Source organism: Mustela erminea, chromosome 8, assembly GCF_009829155.1.
Source record: "Mustela erminea isolate mMusErm1 chromosome 8, mMusErm1.Pri, whole genome shotgun sequence".
NCBI classification, from domain to species: domain Eukaryota; kingdom Metazoa; phylum Chordata; class Mammalia; order Carnivora; family Mustelidae; genus Mustela; species Mustela erminea.
This window is the reverse complement of record NC_045621.1, coordinates 9037533-9059317: the sequence shown is the minus strand read 5'-3', so window position 1 is coordinate 9059317 and position 21785 is coordinate 9037533. Positions and strand designations below refer to the sequence as shown.

Sequence of the window (21785 nt, the reverse complement as noted above, 5' to 3'; positions counted from 1 at the left end):
CCCCATCCCTCAGACCCCCCTCCCCTTTAGCAACCCTCAGTTTGTTTCCTGAGATTAAGAGTCTCTTAGGGATTGTCTCTCTCTCTGGTTTCACCGTGTTTCATTTTTTTCCTCTGAAAGCCAGCACTTCTTGAATAGTTCCCCCAGAGTTCTTTCATATACCAAAGTGAGTCCCCTGTGTTCTGCGAGTCGTTAGAGTAATTGTACTCTAATAATAATTCTAATAATAAAGGGCGAGTTTAATTTAATAATGAGTACTTTTGGAGGAATTTTCAATTAACTGAATGAATTAATTGGGTACCAATTGATGCAGTTCCTACAGAATACGAAATTGCTCTAATCGATAGAGGATAAAAGACCCAGATGATCTCAGTAATAGAGTAAATGCCTTCAGGACATGAGTGTTGCCTCCGGGACAGCAGCCCATGGTAAATGTCTTGTTAATACTTGCATATCATTACTTAGAGAGTTTGCTAATGATTATACCAATATATTTATTCTATCCAAATTATTGAGTACATGGTATGTGTAAGGCACCTGCCAGGCTTTGGGGAGAGTACAGAAAATTGTGTAAGACTCAGACCCCAGTCTAAAGCCACTTACAGTTTATAGAATTTGACATCATTTATGCCTGCAAGGACTCTGGATAGTCATAAACAATTACTTTTCCATGAGTAATCTGTGACCACTTAAATACAATGCACATTCGAGAGGGAAAAGACAAATATTGAGGGCCACGGTTTTTAAGACACATGCATCCTGTTTCTTCTCATCTTTTCCACGTGCCAGGGGGTCTGTTTCTACTTATTTCAGGGTTGGAGTGGCCTTTTGTGAAAAGAGAAGGTCATAAAAAGTGGAAATAAGCTGCCTGTAAATGCCGTCCCCGGTTCCCTTCCGTGTGACATCCCGTGACAGTTTCTGCCCTATTATTCCCGTGATTGATACAGCGCAGCCTTCTATGGGGTGGAGTCCGAGAAGGTGGGCAGTGCGAACGCTGAATGCTGACTGGGCTGATGCCTCCGTCCGGGAGAAATGCTGGACCCCACATGTGTTTATTCACTAAAAGAGAAACAAAGCTTTGAAGGGGCATGACTCACAGGGTCACAGTCGGTTTGTGTGTTCTTCTCAGCCTGTGAGCTTTTGTCTTAAGACTAATGAAAAGAGCAAGCATTCAGAAGCTTTTAGATCACTTGGACAGAGTCGTATCATGCCTGCCAAATTTAATTAATAATAAAAAATTGAGTTCATAATTTCCCTTTGTCTCTTCTACTAATTACATTTTATTGTATTTTTTAAAAGATTTACTTATTTGTCTGAGAGAGAGCGAGCACAAGTGGGAGGGTCAGAGGGAGATGGAGAGAAATTCAAGCAGATTCTGCGTTGAGCTCAGAGCCTAAAGCGGGGCTTGATCTCAAGACCCTAAGATCACGACCTGAGCCAAAACCAAGAGGCGGCCGCTTAACTGACTGCACCACCCGGGTGCCCCACTTTTTATTGTATTTTACAAAAGTATTGACTCATGATGGGTTTGAAATAATTTTTTAAAAACTGGTCCTTCGCCGCAGGTAGTTTGAGAAGCATTATTTAAGTATCTTTTCTTGATTCAGAAAGCGTTCAGCTTCCTTTCCTCCCTACTTGTTTTCTTTTTATCCTGCAAATTTCTGTCAGAGTAGCCCCTAGACATTAAATTTTTAACCAGTGTGTGCTCCTGGAAAAGAGAGACTTCTTTTGATTACAAAAATCATGAATTTCCTAAATAGCCATAAAATCTCACTCTCTTCAAATCAAGTTAAAGTGTTTCCAAGATTAAAATTTGTGAAAGAGGCAATTTTAGAAGAGGAAATGATCTTTTTAAAGCAAAGCTTTGTTTTTCCTGAAGTAATATATTAAATCTCTATTAGTGTGTTAAGCAAGTTTGGCAGGGTGAAACTTCAGAATTAAAAAATTTAAATAAGGAGAGTTAACATTTAAAAATATGTCAGTGTGCCTGGCTGGTACTGTCCATTGACTGAGCTGTGGCCTAGCGGAAAGCACATGAGCCGGGCTCTTATTCAGCGTGGCTGACAGATCACTGCCCTTGCCTATAACATGGCACTGCCCATCAAATCAAGGGGTCAGAGCAGATGACGCCCGTTACTTCTAATATCCCGTAGGTCTCTGAGGTTGATTCCGTGATCATTTTAGACTGCTTATATTTTCATTAAAAAAAAAAAAGATAATTTTTGGAAACTAAGTAAGATACCCTCCTTTGTATAATAAGTATTTCTTGATATAGCCCTTTCTTGTCAAGTAAGATGGAAACGATGCAATTCATTTCCTAAGCAGATATCGAAGTAAAAATGAAGAATGCCACAGTTAAAACGTTTTATAAAAGTAGGCAGGTAGAAGTAGTGGTTATTGTCGGCCTCCTTGAGCTATGACACTGAGTGTGGGCAGGAGGGACAAAAGTGGTAAAGCTGGCCCTCGCTATCCACTATTTTTGGTCACTTCCTGATCAACGAACTTGAACCTTTTCCTTGGCTAACTTTTTAGGTGTGGCTCAGATGTTGGTCATGGGCACCTTGCCTTCTAAACAGAAATAACTGGCTGGAAACCAAGTGCAAAGTCTAGTATTCTCCCAGTGATTCTGGAGAATTCCTGGAGACTCGCGGGTTGCCTAAGCACCAGCCTGCTCGTGCTGGTCTAACTGATGCATCAGTTTGCCCTTCCCTGGTGGCGAGCTGACTCTGTTCTCCCTCAGAGGAGCACCTTTGCCCTGGGATGCCCTAGCCCTCTCACCGCTCGCTCTCTGTCCTCACCCCTTCCTTCCCGTCGAGTTCCAGATGCCGCTCACTCTGTTTTGCCGAGAAATGCAGCTGAGTACCTCCCGCTCCCGAATTCACCGTAGACCCACCATGGCAGAGCAGGAGCCGAACACAGAGGCCTCCGATTCTCTTAAGAACACTTGCCCTCCTTCAAGACTGTTTGGACTTAAAACAGTCTTTTTCCTTGCTGGAAAAGAACAAAATTTTATTTTAACCAGATTTGATCATTTGCAGATTGTGGTAATTCAGACAAGGAGCTAAACCCGGGTAGTCTGCAAACTTTTCCATCGAGGGCCAGATAGTAATAATTTTAGGTTCTGATGGCCGCATGTAGTATCCTCTGTCACAGATACTCCGCTCTTAAGATCCAAATGCAGCCATAGATAACATGTAAACCAATAAATGGAGCTATGTTCCAATAAAGCTTTTTTTTTTTTTTTTTTTTACAAAAGCAGACAAAAATTTATTTGGGATTAAACTATCTTTAGAGGTAGTGCATATTTAAGAACACAGGTAGTCTCCCTCTCAAACTCTGATATTACTTATCTATATATAATCTGCAACGGGCATGTAAATATGTATTTTCTTTGCTTAACTGGTTACTTTGTGTGAAATGCAAATAATCCTTAAATACTCATTTAAAAGTAGGGCCTTGGGGTGCCTGGGTGGCTCAGTGGGTTAAAACCTCTGCCTTCGGCTCAGGTCATGATCCCAGGGTCCTGGGATCGAGCCCTGCATCAGGCTCTCTGCTCAGCAGGGATCCTGCTTCCTCCTCTCTCTCTCTGCCTGACTCTCTGCATACTTGTGATCTCGATCTGTCAAATAAATAAACAAAATCTTAAAAAAATAAAAATAAAAATAAAACAAAATAAAATAGGGCCTCTCCTAGGTAATACCTGATTCACCTAGTCTGAGTTACTCTAAAAGTATTCATATTTTGTTACCTTAGAAGAAAAAGTTTTTCACGAACTCAGTGGTCTTATGTCCAAATAGATAAATTTGTGAAATATTCCTGTGTATTTCTAGTCTAGTCTAGTCTGAATTTACGTAATATGTAATGCCAAGCAAGCATCTGTATCAGTATAGTAACATAATATACAAGGCAAAGGTATTAAAAATGATAGCATATATTGACATTTGCTGTGAATATGCAGAGAGGATATGATACCACTTTTTTAGCATTGGTTTATGATGCTTATCTCCAGACTTTTTGGCTATATTTTTGCAAAAGTTTTTCAGCAGACATCTTCAATGTGCATCTCATTTATTTATGAATTACATGTAGAAACTATGATTATTAGCTAATATTTCAGGTGTATCACAATATACTTGAGTGAGGCTTTTCATTTATCATAGTCTTATATAACCATGTAACTAATAGACTTACTGATGATTTTCCTCTGTTTTGGCCAAGCTCTAGTCAGATCTGATTAAATTTGTCATTATTTTTACCTTGTAATGTATAGAAAGCTTTTACTCAGAGTAGAAGCATCAGCTCTGTGACTCCACGTTATTTACATTGGAGTTTGTATTATCAGGTTCCTTGCATACATCCTGCCCACTTGGGATGCTTTTGGTCTAAGCGTACACATCACAATCTGTAGATAGATCTGTCAGGCCCGTCCCTGCGCATTTCAGGGCACTCAGAGCGAAGGAGCAGGGGGGACAAGCGTCACCCCTTCTGCATGTGGAACCCCCTCTTCATGGAGGGCGTCTCGGATCCTGTGAGGCAGGATCCTCTGTGGAGCGGACTGAGGGCACAGGGCCAACCCAGAGTTAAATACCAGCTACGGTGCTTTCCTTTGTTAAGAAAATAAACATAAACGGAGGTTCCGGTCATTTCGTCCCATGTCAAAATAGATTGTATGTACGTATCTGCATAAGCCTCACAATTTTTGAGACCAAAGTTGACAGAAGTATCATTTTTTTCTTATTTTAATCTAAACTTTTATATTGTGGCTTTGCTTTTCTCTTGTTTGTTTTTTGTTCACCCAGCTGGCTTTTAGAACGGTGTCTGGCTTGTGTTTCTTTCAGTCTTCCACAGTGTTTTGCGTGTAGTAGCTGAGCATTAACATACAAACACCCATTCCACTCTAAAGGGGGCCCCAGGAATGGTTAGTATCATTACTTTATTTTCTTGCTGAGGATGGAGGCCATATATCCTTTTTTTTATCCTTTTTAGTAATTTGAACAAATTGCTTGTTTGCCTGGGCCTGATGGGTTTCTTGTTTATAGCATCTAAATGGAGTCTTACTGTGCATTTAAACTGTATTCTCTAATTTGAAGAGCGGAATTTTTTGCACTCTCATTCTACTGTCCACATTAGCTGTTTATCTCAGTATCTTGCTGTGACGGATCCCATAGAATATTCTTTTTCCTTCATTATGTATGTCCCTGATAAAAACTTCAATTTTATTTTTTTTTAAAGATTTTATTTATTTATTTGACAGACAGAGATCACAAGTAGGCAGAGAGGCAGGCAGAGAGAGAAGAGGAAGCAGGCTCCCCGCTGAACAGAAAGCCCGATGCAGGGCTCGATCCCAGGACCCTGGGATCATGACCTGAGCTGAAGGCAGAGGCTTTAACCCACTGAGCCACCCAGGCATCCCCAAAACTTCAACTTTAAGAGTTCAAACAATCTACTTGCCGAGCACTTTTATGTACCTGCATAATAAAGTGGGTTGGATAGTTCCGGGCTGTGAGGAATAAGGTGGACAGGGGTGAGCTCTCGGCCCATGAAGGGTGCAGGAGTGTGGCCCCTTTCACTGCCTTTCATTGGTTTATTGATGCTGCACTGAGATGTTCATACAGGAATCCCTCTAACTGGTTCTAGGGATGTCTCCAGAAATAAAGAGAAATAACCAACAGTCATTCCCATCTTGAGAGAAGCTCTGCCATTTTCTTGGTGGAACAGAAGAGTGTCCTCAGTCCTAGCTGTACAACAAAGTCCCCTTTACAGAAATCCTGAGGACAGTTAGAATCCCTTGCGTGGCACTAGCCACCTGTATTTTTTTTTTTAAGTAGGCTCCACGCCCAATGTGGAGCCCAACTGAGGATTTGAACTCGTGACCCCGAGATCAAGACCTGAGCTGTGATCAAGACTCAGACGCTTAACCAACTGAGCCACCCAGGAGCCCCAGCCATCTGTAATTTTAAGAGCCCCCCTGGTGATTCCATTGCCCGGCCAAGGTTGAGAGTAATAGTTCAAGGGGCAAATAAGCTGATTAGGTCAATAGAAGGAAAACAAAAAATGTAGGTCTCAGTAGAGGTAAAGGGACTCAACAGTAGAAAAGAAGTTACCCCACTATGCACGGTTGGGAAAAGATGAAACAGTCTCGTAGCTTCCAGCTGAGGTAGGAATAGACCTTCCCTGACTGCAGTTGATCACAGAGGGAGGGTTAAGGTGTTGGCTATGAGAACCAACAATTTATAAACTGATCCAAGAATGTCCGAAGGGCTTTGAGGCCTTTGGCTTTGGAGGGTGGAGGTTTATTGACAAACATTCCAAGTTTAGAAATTCCTTGGACATCTTTTGATCTGTTAACATTTGCCCTGGTGTGTGCACCTGCACAGGAGCGCTATCCTTTGGCCTTGGGCTACTCTACACTGTGTTAAGAAACTTACGCTTAGAAGGTTTATTTGGTTTTGAAGACATGCTGGGGCTCTTGGCCTAAAAAAGAAAGATAAAGCGAATCTGTTCTCCTCTGTGCCACTCTTTTGGTTTTTATCCCATATCGCCTTGCTTTTCTCAGAAGGACGAGCTGGCCCGTGAGGCCACGGAGCCTTCCCTCCCTCCCTGTAATTCCGGAGTCCGGCGAAGCAGCTTCTCTCCAGTAAGTATGGCCTGAGCGTTTGTCGGTGACGCCTGCAAACTCTGCCTGTGTTGCAGGAAGCCGTGCAAGTGCTGATCAAGCACTCGGCCGATGTCAACGCGAGGGACAAGAACTGGCAGACCCCGCTCCACGTGGCGGCGGCCAACAAGGCGGTGAAGTGCGCGGAGGTGATCATTCCCCTGCTGAGCAGCGTCAACGTCTCCGACCGCGGGGGCCGCACGGCCTTGCACCACGCCGCTCTGAATGGCCACGTGGAGGTGAGCGCCCTCCCCACTGGGCCCAAGAAATCCCCCCAGAGCCCCTCTCGGCCCCACGTGGAACCCGGTCGTGCTGCTGAGGCCCTTAGAGGCTGTGAGATGCTCCTGGCTGCACGCCAGACCTTGGGCAGCGACAGCTGGTATTCAAGTGCATGGCCCGGGGGTTGAAGGAGTAGCCGCCAGCTCGGTCCTGTCCTCTGCCACACGAGCCACGGGGTTGTTGGGGACGCCGGCTTCCTCCTGTGTTTGAGCTGCAGGTCGCGGACCCGCCTTTCGACGGGATGTGGCCTGGACTCACATTATCTGCACGTTGGTCTTTTTTCAGATGGTCAACTTACTCTTGGCCAAAGGAGCGAACATCAACGCGTTTGACAAGAAGGACCGGCGTGCTCTGCACTGGGCGGCCTACATGGGTGAGCGGTCCCCGAGCGGGCAGGGGACGCGGACGGCGGTGACTGCAGAAGCCGGGCTGGCCCTTAGCACGTCGGTTGTCTCCCGGGCCAGCCTCACGTCTTTCCCAGCTCGCAGTCCCGCTGAGTTAAGATTCGGTCCGCTTTCCCGGCGTGCATAGAGCCCTCTCTCCCGCTGCCCTCCTGCCCGTGAACCTGGCCTTGCGGGCCTCGCTTCTGCCGGCGGCTGGGAGAGAGGAAGGAAGGAGTCCCGTGTCTGTGGTTTGTCTTTTTCACTTCTGTTGGCGCATATGCCGCTGACAAAGGATAGGCCTCATTGAGTTTATTCTCAGCGTAGACGTGTGAGCAGTGAAGAACTGAGGTCCTTCCTTTGTATTTCTAACCGGAGAATGTCCGGCAATCGGCAAAGCAGGTGAGATTGTGTCAGCCCCAAGTTCTAAACCACCTGGACACCCGTCCACCGGCGACCGTGTCGGGGCATGATGACGAGCTGCCCAGTGGGACACTGTGCAGTGACTACAGTGATGGTGTCATTAGTATTTGTGAACATCGAAAGATTCTGTGTTAAGTAAGAACAGATCGTAACACAGTGTGGATAATATGATCCTTATTTTTGTAAAAGAAATCTGCAATATCGACAATTTAGAATAAATCATATGCTGAAATGTTAGCTGAATGTCTCAAGGGATTGGCGAGTATGGATGGTTTTGGTTTCCTTTTAACACCTTTTGCCTTTTCCGAATCCTTTCTAACAAACCTGCAGGCCTTTTATTATCATAAACAACAATAACGTTAATGATGGAGAGAAGAAAGAGAACAGGTTGGGTAGGGATGAAATAAATTATGTGTGGTGGTTGAGTCTGAATGGGTATTTGGGCCTACAAAACCAGAATCTTAAGATTTTGCAAGCATTATCTTTTTTTTTTTTTTTTTTTAAAGACAATGTGGGCTTTTCAGCTGATGGAGGCAGATTGGATGTTTGCATGGTACCTACGGGACTGGAGCCAGGGGACATTGGCCAGACTGCTGTTTAGGCAGAGCACACACTAGACTAGTGTGTGATGGGACTCAAAGAACCTGGGGTTCAAGTTTGTTCTCGCTGATGTACATTTAAAACATTTACGTAGAATTGCTTTAAAGAAGTCAAGTCCTTATTTTGTGTGTCATCAAGATACAAATAGGAAAAAATACGTAGGTGACTATCTTTAAGGAATAAAGGACAATACCAGGACAGAAGACAAAAGATAGCACTGGTTAAGCTAAGATAGCACCACTAGTCATTGAAAATAATTTTTCTACGTATAAGTCTTAGGGGGAAGAATGTCAAGTTTTAATAAAATGAGCCATGACCAAGCATGTTCTCTCTCCGTCTCTCTGTCTGTCTCTGTCTCACACAGACACACCCAACTCCCCCCTCCCCAACCAAGCACAGCTCTGTCTCCATGTCTTTCTCTCTCTCACACACATACTCATACCCACCCCTGTGCACATCTTAGACCCTTGGAATCAGTACTTATCCTCTACCCCTCAGTTATCGACCACATTCACAGCAATGCACCAAAGCATCAAGCAACCTTCAGGCACAATATAGAGGTCAGATCCATTTATCGTACTATATATAGTAAGATGGGGTACAGAGGAAAATATTCTAGAAAATATGCCAACAGCTGTTGAAACTGGGAGGACTTCTGTTTAGCCGGTAATTCACAAGAACACTTTTAAGTTGAACCATATGAAATTGTCATTTTTGTGGTCCAAAAAGAAAAAAAAAAAGTCAAGCAGCTGCAATTTCATATGATTTAACAATAATATGGTGTTTGTGATTCTGATAACTTGATTTTTTTCATGAATTTTTCCAAACCAAATTGTCCCTGTTGGACTTTACAGTAAGGAATAGGAGCTGCTTTTAAAAACATTGCTTTCATTTTAACATAATTCTTTTTTAGGCTATGGTACTAACATATTGGCAGGACCTCGTTATTTAAAATGTCGGTGGTAGTAAACGTTAATGGTTGTGATGTAGGTGGACTAGATCATCAAATTATCCTAACAAGGTTACCGGTGTTTTTTGCTGCTTTGTCCGTGAAGGCCACCTGGACGTCGTGGCCCTGCTCGTCAGCCATGGGGCGGAAGTGACGTGTAAGGATAAGAAGGGTTACACCCCCCTGCACGCCGCCGCCTCCAATGGACAGATCAACGTGGTCAAACATCTCCTGAATCTGGGGGTGGAGGTGAGCTGTGATGAGTGCGTCAACTCATGGTGAATTTGTGGCTTTTCTAATGTTGAGTTGGGTTTTTAAAGATTTTATTTATTTATTTGAAAGAGAACACAAGAGAGAAAGTGCATAAGCAGGGCCACCGGCAGACTCCCCACTGAGCAGGGAGCCTGATGCGGGGCTCGATCCCATGAGCAGCTGAAGCTCAAGACCTGAGGTGAAGGCAGACTCTTAACTCACTGAGCCACCCAAGCGCCCCTGTGGGTTTTCTGTTGTTCTGAGATTAAATCCTGGTTGCATTTTAATTCAAGAGGGTAAAAACCACCTTGTTTTCTAGCATCCTGTCTTTTTGAGTTTCCAGGGGTAACTGATGGAGGGCAATGGGGGCATACAGCAAGTAACGAAAAATCAGAAACTTGGGCTTAAAAAACCAGAATCTTAAGATTTTGTGAACATTATCATTTTTTAAGTTTTTTTTTTAAGTTTCCGTATCAACACGGAGAAATATTTAAACGTATATATTGCATGTAATACATAGTCATCATTTTTTAGACACACTAGGGTTCTTCATCTTACCTTCAGCATTTAGCCTTCTAAATTGTGGTGTATGGGGCCCCAGAGTGACTTAGTTAGTTAAGCGTCTGGCTCTTGATTTTGGCTCAGGTCATGAACTCAGTCAGGGTCCTGGGATGGAGCCCCGTGCTGAGGCTCTGTGCTGAGCAGGGAGTCTGCTTATGATTCTCTTTCTCCCTCTCCCTCTGCCCCTCTGGCCCCAACCACAAATGCAATAAGGAGACTCCAGTGCTTTTACCTGCCCTGTGTTGGACTCATTGCAGATCGACGAAATCAACGTCTACGGGAACACGGCCCTCCACCTGGCCTGCTACAATGGGCAGGATGCAGTGGTGAACGAGCTGACAGACTACGGTGCTAACGTGAACCAGCCCAACCACAGCGGGTTCACCCCTTTGCATTTTGCTGCTGCCTCCACACACGGTGCTTTGTGTCTTGAACTATTAGTGAACAACGGGGCAGATGTTAACATCCAGGTATGACACGCTGTGTCTCTCTCTCTGCCAGATACCTCTGCATTGAGCCTCCTTTTAAGCAAAATCAACTCTTATAAATGGGGTCCTATTTTAGAATCGGAACTTTTAGTACCTTGACCTCCACAGCCGTGTCCTATATTGGCATGCCACAGAGACGGAGCTGTGCTGTTACTGCAGAAGGAGTAGGACCTGCTGGAAGGCCCTGGGAGGTTCTAGCCACATGCTTTGGTAGCTTAGTGAATGTTCTGGAACAAATACAGGCTCCCAGGGATGTTGACATGGCCTAGTTTCTAACACTGAGGTGGATGTTGAGCTGATATGGCAGAGCTGCTGAGAATCAAAGAAAAGCCTAATCCAATAATGTCAGGTCTGTTCCAACTATGGCACGGCCCACCAAGGAGTTTCTCAGATACTTTGCAATAGTAAACTGTAGGTAGTGACTGTAGTAGTGTAACATTGACCTAATAGTGGTCAGCAGGTCCTGATAGTCTTTATGCAACAAACTGACTGAGGACTATCTAGCACCCTCTGTTTGGTTCTGAGGGAGAACTCCAAGATGAGGTATGAGCTCTGCTCTCAAGGAATTGACGGTACGGTAAGGAAGTAGTGAACTCAGATTCTCATGCAATGAGAGAGAACGTGATGAGTGGCACAAGAGAGTAACAGAATATTGCAAGCGCTTCCTGCTTGGGGATCAAAAACGAAGCTTGCTTTTGAGGTGAGAGTCAGAAGATTGATACCAGTTGAGATGAGGAGAGAGAGAGAGACTCTGAGAGGGCATTCCAGATAGAGAGAACCACATGAACAAAGGGTTTGGGAGTTCCAGATAGGAAACACTCTGGCTCGACTCTAGGCTAGTAGTTAGCTCCGTGTAACAGATAACCGAGAGAGCTTGCACACGGCCCTCACCATCCAGGCTATCAATTTGAGCGCATTTAGATTGTAATGGGATCTCCGCACGTGCTCAAGGGACTTCGTACTCATCCTCAGCTTCCCTTCTCCCCAGCACACAGGAATCCAGGTCCCAGTGTATTCTGCTTCTGCTTTTGAAAAATGATTCTTCCTGAGATTTAATTTTAAGAATACTGGATAAATCAATTTTAAGGATTCCCTATTCACTACTATAATCTTTTTACATTCTTTCTTATAATTTTTAATAGTGGGGAAATAGGAGACAAATTTTCAGAATGGTGATTTATTGAGCTTGAAGGGAGCAGAAATTGTGTGAAAAAAAGGAGCCAGGAACAAGCTGAAATGTGACTGGACCAAGGAAGAAGGCTTGCCAGCTGGCTGAGGCATTTGGGCTTCTATAAGCTGCAGGACCGTTAGTCACTATAGTGGTCATATGATCCAAACTGAGCATTAGAAATAGTAATCCGGTCACAGAACACCAGAGAAGGAAACAGGAAGGAAAAAAATTATATATATGATGACATAAACATTTTAAATGTTTATGTGGCAAAACAAAACAAACTAAAAATAACAAACACAAACATATACAAAATTGAAAGAGAACAATTCAGAGAAATTTTTCTACATTATACATGATGAACAAAGAGTTCATGTATTTAATATATAAAGAGCTCATAAGAGCCAGTAAGATAAAATCTGATAACCTACTAGAAAATGTGTGTAAAGGCAGGTCGTGAAAGAGAAAACAATATCCATTAAACCTATGAAAATATTCTGTATCATTAGTAATTAGAAAAATACAAACTAATGCATAAGTATATTTACTTTTAAGATTTGCAAATATGAAAAAGGCTAGTAATACCTACTGTTATCATTGAAAAAATTAATATGCAATAAGTAAATATCTAGTTTTTTAATTTTAAAAAAGTTATGTGTCTGGGTTATACACATAGAGAAAAGTACTTGGAATATATCCCAATATATGATCACTGCGGGGAGGCAAAAGTATGATTTGGATTTTTTGTTTTGTTTTTGTGTATTTGTTTTAATCTTCTGATAGTGATACTTAAGATGTGTTATTTTTATATCCAGATGAAGAAAAAACATTTTATTTTTATAAAAAGAAAATTCAGGTAGAGTCGGCCTAGACAGAGGACAATTAGAGAATAACTTGGAAGTTAGTAAAACTCATCTAGATAAGAGCACTGAGGACAGGGGAGGGGGACAGCCAACAGAAGAGACAGGCATTGCAGAAAGAAAATCAATGAAATTTGGTTGGGTGGGAGTTGGAGGAGTTGAAGACAAGGGTAAGAACTGAAACCTGGTTCAGAGGTGACAAGCATCGCTACGGATTCAGTTCTGAGGCTAGGGTGCCTGGATGGCAATTCTAGCCTTGACTTTCAGGAATAACATAGTCAGAAACAACCTCTCTGGGTGCCTGTTTATCTGTAAAATTTGGGAAACAGTAGCATCTTCTTCATGGAACCGCTATGAGGATTAAACCAGTTATCTCATATAAATTACTTAGAATGGTTCTGGTCATGTGGCAAGCACTCAGGAAATGATTATTGTTGTTACGAGGGACATCAGAAGGACTCGGCTTATTAGGTTGAACTGTCAAGTTGTTGAGAAGGTGATTTTGAGCCTTTGGTGCCACCAGTCTGAGAAAACCAGTGATGGAGCATGCGATCCTCCCACGTGGGACAGCAGAAGACAATAGAAGAAAAAACTTAGGCTCCCTTGTTCACATACAGGTGATGGGTCTTGAAGGCTGGGAAAGGGTGAGGTCACCCAAGGAGATAGTACGTCATAGCATGAGTAGAGAAGGGGATGGAGAATGCCAGGATCCCTTTAGTCTTAGGATCGGGAGGAGGAGGCAGAGCCAGAAACGGATGAAAAAAGGAGAGTTAGAGAAACTAGAAAGGAGTTGGAGGGGAGCATGATGTCTTCATGGAGGTAGAGAGCCGGCAGAAATGAAGAAATAGAATATTTAAAGAGGATTTGAGTTCCGTATCTTGTAAGTGGAGCCCATCCAAGTCCTAAATGGGGGTAAGGGAAGGCCCGAGGGGACATGAAAGAGACCAGGAACTGTAACCCAACGTGGGAAGAGTCATCGTATGGTATTGAAGTCACGGAGGACGGTGGTGAGAAGGCAGGAGGTTAACAGGTGGCTGAACTGGCAGTGTCCCCAAAATTGCTGTTCTGGAATCTGAATGACATCCTTCAATTCTCCAAAGAAAGGAAAATTATTACTGAAGTTAAATAAAGTCGCTCTCGTCACCAAACTTCACTAAATTAATTCAGGGGGTTGTCCGATGCTCTCCATTCCCCTTTTAAAGCATGCCAGCTGAAGTGCTCAGTGCGCCTGCCCGCAAGGCGAGAAGGCCACTTCAGGAGCACCTGCCCACTCCCCCCAGTTAACTGACTGGTGCTCAGTTCAGAGTAGTTCAGGGACTCCAACACTATATGGAGTTTATAGCAGTTTATGGCAGCCTTGTCCTCCATAAAATGGACCTGGAAAGCACGACTCCTTAATTTTAGTAATTAATTCCCCCCATAGACTGCTAATCATTAATAGAATATGAGAAAGACCTTGTTAAAAATCTGCGACTTAGGTTTATGTATTCTCTGACCTGCATGAAGGGGGCTTTGGCTACAACCGAGCCTCGCCCTCGGGCTCATCTCTGTTTACATCCTCTGGCTTCCTTCTCTCGGCTCCTCCTTCACGATTCACTCTGGAGGCACAGATCTTCCAGCATTTCCGTAGAGCCATTTTGTCTGACTCTGGAGGTAGTTTTCTAATTGAAGTTGTTATCTCTCTGGACCACATTGCTCCTTGGGTTTTGAAAGTGTTTGTAGATCGCAAGACGATTTGTATTTGTTTAGATTTTCTGAAGTTTGGGGGAAATAACATTTTGAAATGTAGCCAGTAGCCACCCACATGTTCACTTTGTTTTCCTCCATCCTCACAAAATACTAAAAGCGATGTCTTCACGGACAGTTACAAGATGATGGAGAGAAAAGGAAGGATACTATGTCCTGAGCACATTTTACAATCCTCCGTTTTCCTTAGACTGGCCATGGCCCTGTCTGTCTTTATACTAATGGTGGTTTAATTGTGCTAAATAATAAAGACCCAATACTTTAGACAATAATCCATTGAAGGTTCACTTGTATTTCACAAATAGAAAGAGCATGACAAGATACAAAATAATTTTTCTCCTCCATTACAGACTACGTTGTAATTCTGGTAGCATCCCAAAGCTCTTTTTAGAAGCATTCAAAATGTTAAAGAAGGCACTACATACATAGCTATCCCAAATACTACTTAGATGGATTCAGAATTGCCCTTACCTGGTTGCCTCCCTCCAACAGTCAGACCGCCCATGGTCTGAATTCTTTCCTGCCCTTGAGCCCGGAGGCTGTGTAGCCCTGAGACACTGGGGCTGCAGTCTGTCGATCGCACATCTCCTGGAGGCTGAAGTCTATCTATCGCACATCTCCTGGAGTGAACCAGCTCCCTTCTTTATATGTATCAGGTCCGAACTATAGAATGACTTGCGCTGCAGAGGTCAAAGGTGAGAACTAGAACAGGCAAGAGAAAGAAAACAGTGATAAGGACATTATGATTCAAACTTTGGGGAGCTTGTGAGGGAGTGGAGAGGATTGAATGAGAACCAACCAGTACCATCTATGGCCTTTAGAACCATTTAAAAATTAAACTGTGTATGGCTTTTTGAAAATTGGGGTTTTAGATTGCTCTTCCCTTGAATTAGGAAACCCTTTTGGGTTTCTGGCACATTCCCCCTAACTTAGCCTGCCAGCTGGCCTTGGTGTTGTCTTATAGGGGCTCTGTTGCCTTCTAGTAGGGCCATTGACTCCCAGAGACACATGCCACAGACAACACGATGCTTCAAGTTCCTGGGAGGTAGCAACGTGTATGAGTTTAGGGAAGGTTTGGGGGATGCTGGAGGTTGGGGAAAAAAGACATTTGGTGTGGAAGATGGGAATGGATTTCTGAGGAGAATGGTGGTCAAGGGAATTGAAACACTCCATTTAGTTCAAGGATTAATCTTCCTGCTGAAATTTGCCCTGAAAGACTACTGATATTCCTAAAATATTCTCAGTCTTTTTAAGTTTTCTTTCATGACCATGGCTGAGCTGTGCCTAAATCAATAGAAGGGCTTCTTGCATAATTAAAAAAAATCTCAAAAAACCAAAATTTTCCGAGCCGTAACTCTAATGGGAAAATGAGTCCAAAAACAGGAAAGAGACTAGAAATTAAGAAAAAAAAAATCTTATAACAGCAAAGCTTTGAATGAGTGGAAGAACTGAGCATATCCTCTCCTTTGACAATGCAAGGGATATTTTATCCTTGTCTGAAGTTCTTGAAATAGCACTAACAGCAAGTCCCCCCCATATGACAAATTTCTCAGGCAGATAATGAACTCTGTAGGATCCTTGTCTCACCCTGAATATCCTGAGTTCTAACTTGTAAAGACTAAATGAAAAGTATTATCCTTTGACCTTCATTAGTTTCCAGTGGCTTTTTACATTCAAACCATGGAAGCACAATTGTTCCAAAATGGCTCCGTGATACTCTCAACGCTTCCTGTCCCCACCTCCCCCACCTTCTGCCAGCATATCCCTCAGGGGGAAAAAACTCAGCTCAGGGCTGGACTCCGCAGTAGATGAACCCAGGCAAAGGTAAATCTGATATAGCTATTCTTTGTATTTTACCAAAATTTGGTCGTCTGTTTATTTGTCCCTTTACCAAAGGCACAGGCACTCCACGGGAGACAAGGGCACGGTGTTGCTACCCCCGAGATGGAACCAGCTTTGTCAACTGTGCACCATGGAACCTGGTTGCTTCTGTGGCTCTTGGGCTGCAATTTAGGGAGTTACCACCAAGCTGGTGGTTATTCCCGGGTAAAGCCTTTAAGCCATTTTCCAGTCATGGAAAAAACTTCTTAGCTAAATATTTATAAAGATATTACCTAAGCACTGAAATATTTATGGCTTTATATATATTTAACTAAGAGCTAATTAGTTATGTTTTTCGATTAAATTTAAGGGAAAATATTGGAGCAAAATTTAAAGAAATAGCACCACCTAGGGACAGGTTAATGTCAACTCGGCGATTTCTGTAATTGTGTCCCTGTCCTCTTGGTTGCTGCTCCTTTCTCTCTAAAAATACCCTTTTGGTAAAGCTTCACGCTTACTTCCATCTTCCTTTCTCAATCTTTTCTGACTCTGGTTATAATCATAGTAGATGAGAAAAGATCCTGTTTCCCCCCCCATCTACCCGGTGCCTTTTCATTGTAAAGATTATTTTTCAATCGATGCACTCACCGTTCTGATGAACTCTTTCCTTGGCAAAGATTGTGCACGTTTCCTTTCTTCCTTTCTAAGGAACAGACTTACAGGCTGTAATAAAAATTCTTCTGCTACACCCTTGTGGTTTTATAAGCTATTCAGACCCCCTCCGTCTAGCAGTGGCTCCTAAACTGTAACATGCTGTGCGGGTTAGAAATGGGGATCCCTTTGTCCCCACTCGGACTCAGTGGTCAGGGTCAGGGCACAGAACTCACATCTCTAGCAAGAACCGCAGGTGGTTTAGACACAGTCGGTCTTTGGTTCACTCTGAGAAATACCGATTCAAATGATTCTTTGTTCCCATTGTGAAGTTTTTTTAAAGCAAAGAGTCATTTTTTAAATGTATTTTCAGGTTGCTATGTTTTCCTTTTATAAATTAAAGTATTGTCTTATTTGAGTCTAGTTGACAGACAGTGTTCTAGGTGTACAGTACATCAGTTTCAGGTGTATAACGTAGTGGTTCACTTTCTCTAGATGTTGCACTCCGCTCACTGCAAGTGTAGCTACCACCTGTCACCACACAACGCTGTTGTGATGTTGTTGCCTCCTTTCCCCGTGCTGTGCCTTTTATACCCGTGACTTATTCCCTAACTGGAAGCTTGTGTCTCCCACTCCCCTTCACTCATGTTGCCTATCTCCCTACCCTCTTTCCTATGGCAACTGTCAGTTCTCTGTCTTTATGAGTCTGTTTCTGTTTTTTATTTTATTTGTTTATTCGTTTGTTTTGTTTTTTAGATTATGCATATGAGTGAAATCCTATGGTATTTGTCTTTCTTTGTCTGACTTATTTCACCCTCCAGGTCCATCCATGTTGTCACAAATGGCAAGATCTCATCCTTTGTATGGCTGCATAATATTCCCGTGTGTGTGTGTGTGTGTGTGTGTGTGTGTGTGTGTGTGTGTGTGTCTGCATACTGCATCTTCCTTATCCATTCATCTGTCGGTGGACACGCAGTTTGCTCCCATGTCTCGGCTGTTATGAACAACACTACACTAAACATAGGGTTGCATGTATGTTTTCGAATTTGTGTTTTCATTTTCTTTGGGTAGATACCCAGTAGTGGAATTACTACATCATATGGTATTTCTATTTTTAAATTTTTGAGGAACTTCCACACCCTTTTCCATAGCACTGTAACAGTTTACATCCCCACCAATGGTGCATTTTAAAGCACAGGTATATGGGTTTCATTACAAAAATAAACTTGCATTTTTGAAATCTCATGTTTAACCTTAGACTTTGGAAAATGTTTCTCCTGCGAGTTATAAAAGAATAGCTACATCTATTTCTTTTTTTTCCCCTTCCATTAACAGTATCTGAATGAAAGGATACATTCTGTCTATGGGGGGTACTTAATACTTTCTTTTGGCTATTACTATTTTTAGACGCAATTCTATAAAGAACTTTCTTAGCAAATGTGTAAGACTTTAGTATTTGGTATAATGATGATCAGTCTTATAGATTCCATTCAATTTTCATGTTTGGCTTAATCTATATCAGGGAGTTCTATCATTTATGTTTTAAATAATAAAGAGATGTATAAATTCAGTACATTCCCAGGTGACCATTAAAATGGCCATTTGCTAAACCATTGTATGTCTTAATCTTATGATTTCTAATGACTTAATTGAAACAAACATTTCTGTTTTGGAACAACCAGAAGTGTCGTTTTCTGCAGAATCAAAACGTAGGGTGTGGTGGAATATTCCAGGTCGGTTCTGAGGGCTGCAGTCATTCACAGCAGCTCGGTCGGCTGTAGGTCAGACAGGGCCAAGCCAGTTAGCACATCATTTGTCTTTTCTCATGTACTTTAGACAAAATTCGAAAAAAAAAAATGCCTTGAAACCATCTTCATTGGTAGATCACAAGAGAGAAAAAAGCGTTTTGGATGATTGCTTCCATTTGAAACAGGATAGTTTAAAAATTGTCGGTGGAATGAGAAATTTCACATCTCTTCTCTAAAGTAATTTTCACTTCTCTAAGCTTCTTTACAATGGGATGTTATGCAGTAACTTGAGATAATATATATGCTTTTTGTTTTGCTTGCAAAATTATCTTTTTGCCTTTTGTAATTTTCTATTAGACTTCTTAAAATCTGAATTGACCTTTTTTTCCCCCCCAGAGCATTGGCAGTAGTATCCATAGGGACGTTTCAGACTGACATCACTGATCCATTGTTTCTCTCCCTCTCATTTTTTAGAGTAAAGATGGCAAAAGTCCACTGCATATGACAGCCGTCCATGGAAGGTTCACACGGTCGCAAACCCTCATTCAGAATGGTAAGAGAGACCCTTCCGCAGCGTTGTTCTTTGTTGGACAGTATCCTGATCGAAGAGGGGCTGTCAGTTATCTGAACATCAAAGATGGTGCTCTATTTTAGATGATGGTCGGATTTATTAAGCTGAGATTTACACCATCCTTTGATGCACTTTGCTAAAAGTTCTTTATCAGACGCCATCCCCATCCAGCTTAGAAGTGAGGACATAAAGCCAGTTTCTCAGTTAATTCCTAGTCAGTCAAAGAACATATGATTTTGAAACTGGAAATGATGCACTTCTATGGGCTCAAGGTCCTGCACTTTTCACTCTGAAACTAATACAAATAACTATCGTACATTTGCTAGCAGCAAATCTGAATTATTTTTAAGTTCTACAATTCACCATTGTTTTCTAAGTTAAAACTCTTTAAGCTACTTGGGCAAAGGTAGAGAAAAACGAGCTGAGTCAGAGGAAAAGCAGTTAAGTGCATGATATAAAAGATAATAAAGTCACGGGCTTCACAGAGACCTTGGAAAACCACATCATCTAGTAATTTTCCAGGCTGACAACAGGGGTATGCTTGAACCACTGGGTTGTCTCTGTAGCTACAGAACTAGGGAGTGTCACTTCACATGATGCTTCCTAAGGCTGTTATGGGTCATCGCCAGCATCTGTGAGTGGACTGACCTTGGCCACACAGCTACTGCTTTCTTAGCAAATCTTAGAGACAATTAAAAGCAAGAACAAAACAAAACAAAAAACCACGCAGGTTTAGTCCAGATTTTATGCTGACGTTCCAAGTTCAGCAATTTCTGAACTATGTTTAGTTGACCCACATTTGTACTTCTCAAAACTCTGGCGTTAGTCAATTTCTTGGACCTGCCTTTTTCTCATTTATAAGAATTTTGGACAAATTGTTAGTGATACCGTGTTACGTCCTCAGCACTCAAGTCATAAAACCAAAAAGGTACTTGACATTTGATGGAAGATCCACCAGGGAAATTATGCTTAGGAAGCAGAACATCTGCAGCAAAGCAAAGGAAATTTATAGGCATCTCAGTGTAACTGTAGGCGACAATCAATCCTGACAAGTTTCCAATGAGCAAAGGAAGGTAAAATGAAAATTAACTGCACAACACCCATTAATTCTAATTTGAAGTACATGGAAAGTCTTCGACATTCACTTTATGAAGGGGTTTCCCTCTAATCATTTTGATTTTCTTGAAGTAAACAAAGGGAGATGGGGAGCGACCGAAGAGGCTCTCCCCCTCGTCCCATCTATTTCTCAACTGTTTTGTTTTCAGAAACAGTGTCCACTGGCTGAAAAAATAAATAAAACTAGGGAGATAGTTGGTATCTATTTTATAAAAATTTAGTGTGAAGTAGTCAGTGGGCTTCTTTGTGGTATAAAAAGCTTTGCCCCCTCCTAAAGCATATTCAAGCACCAGTGGTCGGATCAGAGAAAGAGCAAGTTTCTGCTTGTAAACTGTGCCTTCCCTGCGGCCAGACCACCCTGGCCATCTCCTCTGAATCAAGGCCATGACGCATCTCCCCGTGTACAGCTAGTATGCTGATAACGGTCTGGGGATGCTGCTGGCTGCTTTGACCTCTCCAAAAGCCATTCCTGTGGAGCTGAAAGACTCCCTTGCCCTGTCTGGACACCGTTATAGGCTTTTGAGTTGGGATGAGATCTGAAAGAGAACCACCTCTTGTCCTCGGCGATCAAGCAGCTTATTTCAGAGCCTCATTCTGGGATGCCCTGGCACCTTCCTTGCGGGTCAGGTGGAGTCCAGGGGCCCAAAATGACGAGACACAGTGGCCGTACTGTGCAGCCCGTTCTATATAATGGTGAAGCTAACATTGATTGAGGGTCCACCCTGTGCCAGGCATTTGGGTAAGCACTCCCCGTAAATCCATGAGAAAGAGGTGCTGTTGTCATCTCCATTTCAAAGGGAGGGAAACTGAGGCAGGGAGGCCGTTGCTTCCATCAAGATATATGGGAGGTATGTGGAGGAACAGGAATTGAAACCGTCTAACCTCAGAGACTGCACTTTCAACCACATTTACATATGCATTCTCTGAGTGAACAACGGCATATTTAAACAAATTTTTTTTCAAAAGATTTTATTTATGTATTGGTCAGAGAGAGAGAGTGTGTGTGCACACAAGCAGGGGGAGTGTCAGGCAGAGGGAGAGGGAGAAGCGGGGTCGGGGCTCCATCCCAGGACCCTGGCATCATGATCTGAGCTGAAGGCAAACGCTTAACTGACTGAGCCATGCAGGGCACTAATAAAATGTTTTTTAACCTGAGTTTTATTTACTTTAGAGTCATCCTTGTAGAAGGAGGACTTGCCATTCTCTTCTCTCTGCTGACAATTCTTTGTGTTCATTACATGTGAGAACTGTGAGTTCTTCCATTTGACATTTTAAAAAACGCCCTTGGGGGAAGAGTGGGAAGTTCTTTTCTTTCCTCCTATTTGTTAGCTTCCTTCTGGGAAAAATCCAGAGGCTCACACCCCCGGACCTGGTGTCTGTCCTCCAGAGTGGGTCAGTGCACAACAGGACTGTGAAAGCCGGTCCCACATGGGGACATCGGTTGACTCCCTGAGCCGACCGAGCACGCTCCTGAGGAACATTCTTTGTGTTTATTTGTTTTGTGAAATCACCCT

General features: G+C 42.8%; 1 protein-coding gene across 7 annotated transcripts in view; it reads left to right on the top strand.

The window, feature by feature from the left end:
* ANKRD44 (ankyrin repeat domain 44) overlaps nucleotides 1-21785 on the top strand; it is a 315981-nt gene that overhangs the window by 175396 nt on the left and 118800 nt on the right. For all 7 annotated transcript variants that reach the window (XM_032354282.1, XM_032354278.1, XM_032354277.1 and 4 more), the window contains exons 5-9: nucleotides 6694-6894; nucleotides 7220-7307; nucleotides 9393-9535; nucleotides 10357-10569; nucleotides 19059-19137. In XM_032354282.1, the coding sequence (XP_032210173.1) occupies nucleotides 6694-6894; nucleotides 7220-7307; nucleotides 9393-9535; nucleotides 10357-10569; nucleotides 19059-19137 (724 nt within the window). The remainder of the gene's footprint in view (nucleotides 1-6693; nucleotides 6895-7219; nucleotides 7308-9392; nucleotides 9536-10356; nucleotides 10570-19058; nucleotides 19138-21785) is intronic.